General features: G+C 39.8%; 2 protein-coding genes across 2 annotated transcripts; both read right to left on the bottom strand.

Annotated features, from left to right (window-relative positions):
• Window positions 1-518: 518 nt before the first annotated feature.
• Window positions 519-1,087, bottom strand: LOC108481065 (uncharacterized). The gene is made up of 3 exons (XM_017784239.1): window positions 1,027-1,087; window positions 876-925; window positions 519-830 (listed from the first exon to the last, which is right to left on the bottom strand). Exons 1-3 carry the CDS (start codon window positions 1,085-1,087, stop codon window positions 519-521), a joined length of 423 nt encoding a protein of 140 aa, XP_017639728.1.
• A 579-nt stretch (window positions 1,088-1,666) lies between these two features.
• On the bottom strand, window positions 1,667-2,990 carry LOC108481064 (uncharacterized). Its single transcript, XM_017784238.1, has 3 exons — window positions 2,934-2,990; window positions 2,198-2,425; window positions 1,667-1,990 (listed from the first exon to the last, which is right to left on the bottom strand). Exons 1-3 carry the CDS (start codon window positions 2,988-2,990, stop codon window positions 1,667-1,669), a joined length of 609 nt encoding a protein of 202 aa, XP_017639727.1.
• Window positions 2,991-9,335: the final 6,345 nt, after the last annotated feature.

Below are 9,335 nucleotides of genomic sequence, written 5' to 3'. Positions count from 1 at the left end.
AAAAAAAAATCCTAACGCCATGGCAGGGAATCGAACCCCTGACCCTGAGCCTAATCCCTTGTCACTTAACCACTAGACCAGCAGGCCCAATCTGTTAAATTTTTACCAACAATTCCTTATAAGCCCACTGACCTCAATTCAGGCTTAATTCAATTAAAAACCCAAATTTAGCCCAAGTTACAGCCTGAACTTAGGACCTCCCAAATACACCCCAGAGCTCATAATTACTTAACCCAACATAAATTTAAGCCAAAATAACACAAACCACAAATTCAAACACTTCTAAGCCTGAAAATCGTAAAAAAAATTAAAAATTTGGGGCGTTACAACTCTTCCCCCTTAAAGAAAATTCGTCCACGAATTTTACCTGATCAGAAAAGGTGAGGATATGGCTGATGCATCGAATCTTCTGGCTCCCAAGTAGCCTCCTCAGTGCTATGATTCCGCTACAGCACCTTCACTAAGGGAATAGACTTCCTACGCTGTACCTTAACGTCACGATCCAAAATCTGAACCGGCTACTCCTTGAATGTCAGATCTGGTCTAACCTCAATCTCCTCCACAGGCACAATGTGAGTAGGATCAGAGCGATACTGTCTCAACATCGATACATGGAATACGTCATGAATACGATCTAACTCTAGAGGTAGCTCCAACTGACATGCAACTGGCCCCACTCGCTCCAGAATCCGGTACGGCCTAATAAATCGAGGACTCAGCTTACCCTTAAGACCAAATCTCAGAATCTTCTTCCATGGTGAGACCTTAAGAAAAACCTTGTCTTCCACAGAATACTTGATGTCCTTTCTTTTCAAATCCGCGTAGGACTTCTATATATCAAAAGCCGCTTTCAGTCGGTCACAAATCAAATGGACCTTATCCTCAGTCTCTGAAACCAACTCCAGACCCAAAACCCGCCACTCACCTAACTCAGTCCAACACAAAGGAGTGCGACACTTATGACCATAAAATGCCTCGTACGGTGCCATCTGAATACTAGACTAATAGCTGTTATTGTAAGCAAACCTTGCCAATGGCCAGTACTCCTCCCAACTACCACGAAAATCCATGACACAACCCTCAGCATATCCTCCAATATTCGAATCACCCTCTCTGACTGAGCATCTATCTGAGGATGAAAAGCAGTACTGAAGTCTAGACAAGAATCAAAAGCCTCATAAAGTTTCTGCCAAAATCAAAACATAAAACAAGGATCCCTATAGAAGATGATCGAAACAGAAACCCCATGCAACCCCACTATCTCAGAAATGTAGGGCTTAGCTAGCTTTTGCAAGAAGAAGTTTGTCCTAATGAAATGTGCAGACTTAGTCAATCGATCCACGACGACCCAAACAGAATCCTTCTTAGTGGGTGTTAGGGGTAACCCACTAAGAAAGTCTATCGTTACTCACTCCTATTTCCACATCGATATCCTAACTAGTTGAAGCAAACCCGAAGGTAACTGATGCTCAGCCTTAACCTGTTGACAAGTCATACAACGAGTAACAAAATCAGTAACCTCACGCCTTAACCTTGGCTACCAATGCAACTCTCGAAGATCCTTATACATTTTGTTGCCACCAGGATGCATAGCGTAAAGGCTACTATGCACCTCCTTCAGAATCGACAACCTCAAGTCCTCATCATTAGGTACACAGATCCTATCTCAGAAACGCAACACCCCATTACTGTCAATCCTAAAATCAGTGGTAGTACAAGCCTCAACCTGACGGAATTGCAACTCAAGAGACTTATCTCCCAACTGCGTATCCTTAATCTGATCCAACCACATCGGCTTAACCTGCAACTCAGCCAAAAGGCTCCCATCTTCATAAAGACTCAGTCGAGTGAACATAGCCCTCAAATCAGTCATCACCCTATGACTTAACGCATCTGCCACCATATTGGCTTTACCTGGATGGTACTCGATAACCCAGTCATAATTCTTAAGCAGCTCCACCCAACGATGCTGTCTAAGGTTTAACTCCTTCTGAGTGAGGAGATACTTGAGGCTTTTGTGATCAGTGTAGATGATACACTTCTCACTGAACAAGTAATGCCTCCAGATCCTAAGAGCAAAAACCACCGCTGCCAACTCGAAATCATACGTCAGATAATTAGCCTCGTGGGTCTTGAGCTGACGAGATGCATACGCGACCACCTTACCATCCTACATCAAAATGCAACTCAAACCTACATGTGATGCATCACTGTAAACCACGAAATCCTTGCCAGACTCAGGTTGTATCAGAACTAGAGCCTGAGTTACAACTGTCTTGAGTTTCTCAAAGCTCTCCTGTTGAGCGTCCTTCCAACGGCGCAGTAACTTAGTCAACAGCGCTTCGATCAACGAGAACCCTTCTACGAAGCGTCGGTAATAACCTGTAAGACCTAGAAAATTATGAACCTCCACCATACTCTTCAACTATTTCCAATCCAACACATCTTCAATCTTATGAGGACAAACTCTAATCCCCTCTGCAGAAACTACATGTCCTAGAAATGTCACTTCTCAAAGCCAGAATTCACACTTAGAGAACTTCGCGTAAAGCTATTTTTCATGAAGAATCTACAAAACCACTCGCAGATGCATATCATGCTCATCCTCAGTCCTGGAGTATACCAAGATGTCGTCGATGAACACTACTACAAACTGATCCAAGTAGGGCTGAAACACACGATTCATCAGATCCATAAATGTAGTTGGTGCATTAGTCAACCCAAAAGGCATAACTAGGAACCCGTAATGGCCATACCGAGTCCTAAATGTCGTCTTATGCACATCAGCCTCCTTTACTCTTAACTGATGGTAACCTAAGCGTAAATCAATCTTAGAAAACACTGAAGCTCTTCTGAACTAATCGAATAGGTTGTCTATCCTCAGAAGTGGGTATTTATTCTTGATCGTCAATTTATTCAACTGACGATAATACATACACATCATCATCGTACTGTCCTTCTTCTTCACAAACAGCACCGGTGCTACCCATCGAGACACACTAGGATGAATAAACCCACGATCCAACAACTCCTAAACTTGAGCCTTCACTTTTGGCAGCTCCTTCGGTGCCATTCGATAACGGGCGATAGACATCGGAGCCATACTAGGAATCAACTCAATCCCAAATTCTACCTCATGGCTTAGAGGTAACCCTGGTAATTCTTTTGGAAAAACATCTGGAAAGTCCCTTACAGTACGGATGTCCTTAACCAAAGAGTCCACAGTATCAGAAACACTGATGTAAGCCAAGTATGCCTCACATCCTTTCCACACCAACTTCTCTGCTACCAACGTAGATATCACATTGCTCAAATAATTTCGTCGCTCTCCAATTACGACTACCTCATTATCCTCTTCGGTCCTTAGAATCACCCTCTTTTCAGCACAATCCAGTCTTACACGATGCTTCACCAATCAGCCCATACCCAGAATCAAGTCAAACTCCACAAACAAAAGTTCCATCAGATCAGCCTAAAATACCGCCCCTTGGACTTCCAACAGTACATCTCTAAATAGTTTACTAACCCTAATAGACTGCCCCAACAGACTCACCACTGAAATCTCACTAGAAATGTTCTCAAATGGTATTCCCAAAGTCTCAAACACAGAACATACAACGTAGGAATGTGTAGAGCCTATGTCTATCAGTGCAACATAAGGTACATTAAAGATTAAGAACGTACCTGTGATGACGTCCGGAGCATCTCCATCATTACGATGAAGTGCAGTATACACAAGCACTGGCTGCCTCGTCTCAGTCAGCCCAGCACCTCTGCCCGGTGCTCTCTGTGCTCGGCTCATACCATTACCACCCGTAACCTGGCCACGGCCCATAGATGGTTGCTGAACTACCCTTGGCGGCAATGCAGTCTCAGTAACCGGAGCTTTCATTTGATTACCCCTCAGTGGACAATCCTTAACTCGGTGCTCAGTTGACCCACACCTCAAACAAGCCCCAGAAACTCTCCAATATTCACCCGAATGGCGTCTATTACAAAGCTGACAGATCGCCACCCCAGCAGGTGCAACAATAGGCCCAACTCTCACGGGCGTATCAGTCCTGGCCTTTTTCTTAGGCCTCATACCGACATTCGAAGGCTCTACATCCCTCTTGCCTTCCCTCTATCACGGTTCTAGCGCTCAGCGCGCTTAACCTCCTCCGTAATCTTGGCCTTCTCGACTAGCACGACAAACTCATACTCCCTCTACGAAGCTATCTAGACCCTCAAATTATCCCTAAGGCCATCCTAAAAACAGACACAGCGCTCTTGCTCAGTCGCTATCATGCCTCGTGCATAACGGCTCAGCCTTAGAAAGCCGACCTCATACTCGGTTACTGAGCGATCTCCCTAAGTAAGATTCAGAAACTCATGCCTCCTAGCATTGATATAGCTAGCCCCCACATACTTGCTCTAGAAAGCCGTCTTAAACAGATCCCACGTCAGACTGTCAGGCTGAGTGCCATCCCTAACCGTTAGCTACCACAGATATGCTTCATCGCGAAGTAGAGACATAACCCCCTTGAGCTTTTGCTCATCAGTAAAATCCAAATCATCCATTATGCGCTCTGTGGCCTCCATCCAATACTCAGCCACACTCGGAGTAACTCCAGCAATGCCCCTAAATATTTCAGCCCCATTCGACCGGAGTCGTTTCGTAACCGACCCACGGCCTCCAAATCTGACATTAGCCCCAGCAACCCTTTCCAAAATCCGCAGCATGGCCTGGAACAGTGCGTCGTCCCCAGCTACACGGTCTTGTGACTCAGCACCAGTCTAAGTAACTGGTGACACTGGCTTCTCGCTAGTGTCCAAATTAGGGATCGTATCAGATGTGAAGGACTCAGCTCAAATCCCTCTACGACCTCTACTTCGGCCTATAGTACCCCGTCCACGAGTACCACGTGTGCTCATCGTAATTATCAAATTAATCTGTATTTAGAATTTTTATGCACATTAGTTTATAGTTTTCATAATTATTAGCAGATATTTTATACAAAACAGTATCTGAGTTTCAAAGTCAGTTATCGCGAATAGTAAGCCTCACTATGGTTTCAGTTTACACTACCTAAGGTGTCTCAGTAAAATACTACCTACAGTAGTCTCAATACACATGCATAGCACCTCAGACAGATATAGATAAAAATCAATTTAGGCATGCTTCCAGACAATATACATCAGAGTTTCAGAGAACTTACAGGATCGGTGACTGAGACTCAGTGAACCATTTATTTATCAAAAATAATTTCCAATTATTTTTATCACTGATTCCCAAAACCATTCCTTTTTACCGCCCAAAACCACAGTCGAGTTTTTGTAAACTTGGCTCTGATAACGCTAAATGTAACACCCAAAACCCAGCCCAGATGTTATGGCCGAATCTGGGGGCGTTACATGAGGGTGCTTTTATAAAAACTTAGTAAGTTAAAATCATTCAGATTATTATCTTTACTTAAATCGGGAAATCCTTATTCCATTAATCATTTGAAAACTGTTCTTTTACGCGGAAGCTAAAACATCATTAATTCATAAATCAATAGCTTAATAGTTTAAAATTCCGGAATAAACTAAAAAAAATAGTTCAAATCCAAAGACATTTTAGCCCAAAAAATAAATATTTAAAATAAAATAGACAAAATAGAATGTTACTAAAAATCCATAAATGTCCAACAGTGGTCACCATCGAGCCCTCCGTCGCACCGATCCATCTACTGCTGAGGATTACCTGGCAGACAAATAAACAAAGGGGTGAGTTTTCGCAAACTCAGTGTGTACATCCCCACAAACAGAATGCATACAAACAGATAACAGAATACAGATATTCGGCCTTAGCCATACATATATCGCATGCAGATCATATTAGATATCAGAGAACATAAATCATGCCCACCAACCCTGTACACCGTCTCCGTCCAACCCAACACACCATGTAGGGATAAAATCGACTCACCTAACCCTACACACCAAATATGGGGATAAAATCGACCCATCCAGCCCTACACACGAAGTGGTACTGTAAATTAGTACATAATAGATATACGCAGCGTAGCTGCTCGATAATAGGCTAATCACCTCTCAGACTTCCTTCTCTTCACAACAACCCAACCCAATGCAATGCATCATAAATATCGTGGCATGCTTATAAGCAGAAATCAGATCATATCATAGAAAAACATATATATGGAATCAGGCAGATATACATGCTTATTGTAACATGCTTTACATACAATACAATAATCATTCATAGTATGGACTCTAAATAACGCTTACCAACCCTACAGGCAGGTCACATTCGACTTAGGCGACTCGTGCAACCTTACAGAACATTTTAGGAAAATTGGACTCACACGCCCGTGCGACCTATACAGCTCAAATGGTTGAGCCCATACCTCGCAGACAGCCTTGACAACCTCACACGCTCGTGTCCGTTGCGCTTGTGTGGCGCGCGCATAGCTTGGCTCATCTGTCACACGCCCGTGTCTCGCGACGCAAGCTACCACACAGGTAGACCATACGCCCGTGTGACATCAACAGACTGGTTTCTTGGCTTTCGCCGAAACTCGTTTTCTGTGCAATCGGAGTACACACCTAGTTTGTTTCAGCTGCAAATCCAACCACGAGCACTCCAAAGCCTTCATCGAAAAATGGTGTTTCCTTGCTATTTAGAACCTTGATTAATGATCCAAAGATCCTTGAATCCCCCCTAAACAGTAACCAAAACCTCTCTTAACAATCTACAATAGAAAATACTTAACTTACCTAATGCAATACTTACGAAATCGACGAAATCTACTAACAAAGCACCAAGCCAAACAAAAGGGAAAGAAAAACGAATAGAGAGGAGAAGGAGAAAAGGAAATTCCAGCAGCAAAGGGAATTTTGGGGAAAAGAGAAGACGGCAAGTAAAAACTATTTTGCCAAAAAAGGAGGAACAAAAAGATAACCCTAGGTTTTTCCCTTAAAGCTCGCAACTCATAATTTTAATAAAGCCCAACGCTTACTGAAACTTGCAGGAAAAAAAATATAATCCTAACGCCACTGCAGGGAATCGAACCCCTAACCCTGAGTGTAATCCCTTGTCACTTAACCACTAGACCAACAGGCTCATTCTGTTATATTTTTACTAACAATTCCTTATAAGCCCACTGACCTCAAGTCAGGCTTAATTCAATTAAAAACCCAAATTTAGCCCAAGTTACAGCCTGAACTTAGGACCTCCAAAACACACCCCAGAGCTCATAATTACTTAACCAAACATACATTTAAGCCAAAATAACACAAACCACAAATTCAGACACTTCCACGCCCAAAAATCGCAAAAAGCCGATAATAAAAAATTTAGGGCGTTACAACTAAACCAAACCAAAACATTACAGTTTACACATAAATCAATAAACATTCAACCATAAATCATTATCAACTGGCCGAATATAAACATATGAATTAAATAACTTATTACTCAATATTCAAGACCAAATATACATGCAACTTTATTATAAATTTTGACTAAACCAACCTTACTTATTTGCTATTCCATTAATACACACAAAACAACATATAACATATACTTAGTAATTAAAGCACAATAACTAAGCGACATACTAAACTTGCATCAAACTATCTTGTTTAATTAAAATCATAAGTTATTATTTATATGGTCAATTTCTAAAGCTTCTGAATATTAAACATGCTAAATACTTATGCTTTATTTAATGTCTACTTTCATTATACTCTATCACTTTACACGCATAAAACATTTCAATGAACTCAACCAATAAATCAAACATATTTTACCTTTCACATCAACACATCAAATATATATATTTATGCATAATACATAGCAACTATTTGTCTAACACTTTAGCATGCCATAACCGAATTTTAACATGCTAATGTTACTTATTATGCAAAGTAACAAAGGTCATATTCAAGACTGATTCAATGATCACATATTCGACTAAGTACATAAATATACATATAGCCAGAATTTATGTCATGTCAAATATATTACAAATATATCTCAACTAATGTATAATTATTAAATCAATACATAACCGAATACACAAAAACATATATGTATGATATTTTAATCTTATAAGCCAAAACAACCCACTTTCAAATCACAAATACATATTACCCCAATTATCTAACATTAACCGTAAGCTAATTCACCTTGTTTGCCAAATCAAAACATGGTCATTTCACAAGCTATTCATTATACTTTATGTCTCATTTACAACCAATGATCAAAGACGTATAAATATTATCTATATCCACTTCATCACATAACCGAATATCAATACTTTAAATCATAGCCATTTATCTAATACATCCCACTTATATATCATGCATTTCACTCAACAGTAATGTTCAACCACAATTTCACATCATACCAAATATATACCATACACATATACTTTGACATAACTTCATCACCATTAGCAAATATATCGACCTTGATTCACATATAAATATATAATGGCCTAACCATCAAAACCAAACTTAAATAATGATTAAGCCATTATCGCATGGCTCATATTTACATAACCCAAAAACAAACATAAACATAAACTAGCCTATACATGCCATAGGTTTAAATTCAACTTATAAAGTACCGAAAACAGTCGATAGTGTGATAAACTTTGCTGACGATCCTTGAGCTCGTAACTTGACTCCAAAATCTATAAAACAGAGGCAAACATACACACACAGTAAGCTATCATAGCTTAGTAAGTCATAGGCAAATAATAACTCAATGACAATATTAACTCAATTAACCAAACCAATTCATGCTATCATAATCATATTTAATTTCAAACTTAAAATTTCATGTACAACATATACTTTCAATTTCAAAGCCATAATATCATTATTTAACCGAATATACATAAACTCATATACATATATTCATGGATACATAAACTCATATACATATATTCATGGATCATTTCATAAATATTCACATTTTATATTCATAAGGCCGAGTATAATCATTCATATATGTTTACACATAGATCACAAATATGATATCACTATACATAACCTTTGGCAGAACGTACTTTTCATATACACATATATTTTCATTTACATCATATATAATTTGCATCACATATCAAATAACCAACTTACCTTATTTTCAAATAGGTAATAGACTATCACAAACTTGATCATTTTAGCTCGTTTTACACATTCAATCACAACTTATCATTACCTGTTGAACCATTCAAAATTGAATAGGATACTCGGATAATCACACATATCGTACAATGCCAACATCCCAGACGTGGTCTTACATGTAATCACATATCGATGCCACTGTCTCAGACAAGGTCTTG

Source organism: Gossypium arboreum, chromosome 1, assembly GCF_025698485.1.
Source record: "Gossypium arboreum isolate Shixiya-1 chromosome 1, ASM2569848v2, whole genome shotgun sequence".
In the NCBI taxonomy this organism is placed as follows: Eukaryota; Viridiplantae; Streptophyta; class Magnoliopsida; order Malvales; family Malvaceae; genus Gossypium; species Gossypium arboreum.
The sequence above is the reverse complement of the archived record's forward strand: the minus strand, read 5'-3'. Positions and strand labels throughout refer to the sequence as shown.

Coding starts and splice junctions, on each gene's coding strand:
- LOC108481065 (XM_017784239.1), bottom strand. CDS start 1,087: ATGCTGAGGGTTGTGTCATGGATTTTCGTGGTAGTTGGGAGGAGTACT. Junction 926..1,026: donor GAGTACTGGCCATTGGCAAG/GTTTGCTTACAA, acceptor GGACTGAGTTAG/GTGAGTGGCGGGTTTTGGGT. Junction 831..875: donor TTTCAGAGACTGAGGATAAG/GTCCATTTGATT, acceptor TTTGATATATAG/AAGTCCTACGCGGATTTGAA.
- LOC108481064 (XM_017784238.1), bottom strand. CDS start 2,990: ATGGGTAGCACCGGTGCTGTTTGTGAAGAAGAAGGACAGTACGATGAT. Junction 2,426..2,933: donor AGTACGATGATGATGTGTAT/GTATTATCGTCA, acceptor GATTGGAAATAG/TTGAAGAGTATGGTGGAGGT. Junction 1,991..2,197: donor TTTACAGTGATGCATCACAT/GTAGGTTTGAGT, acceptor CTCCTCACTCAG/AAGGAGTTAAACCTTAGACA.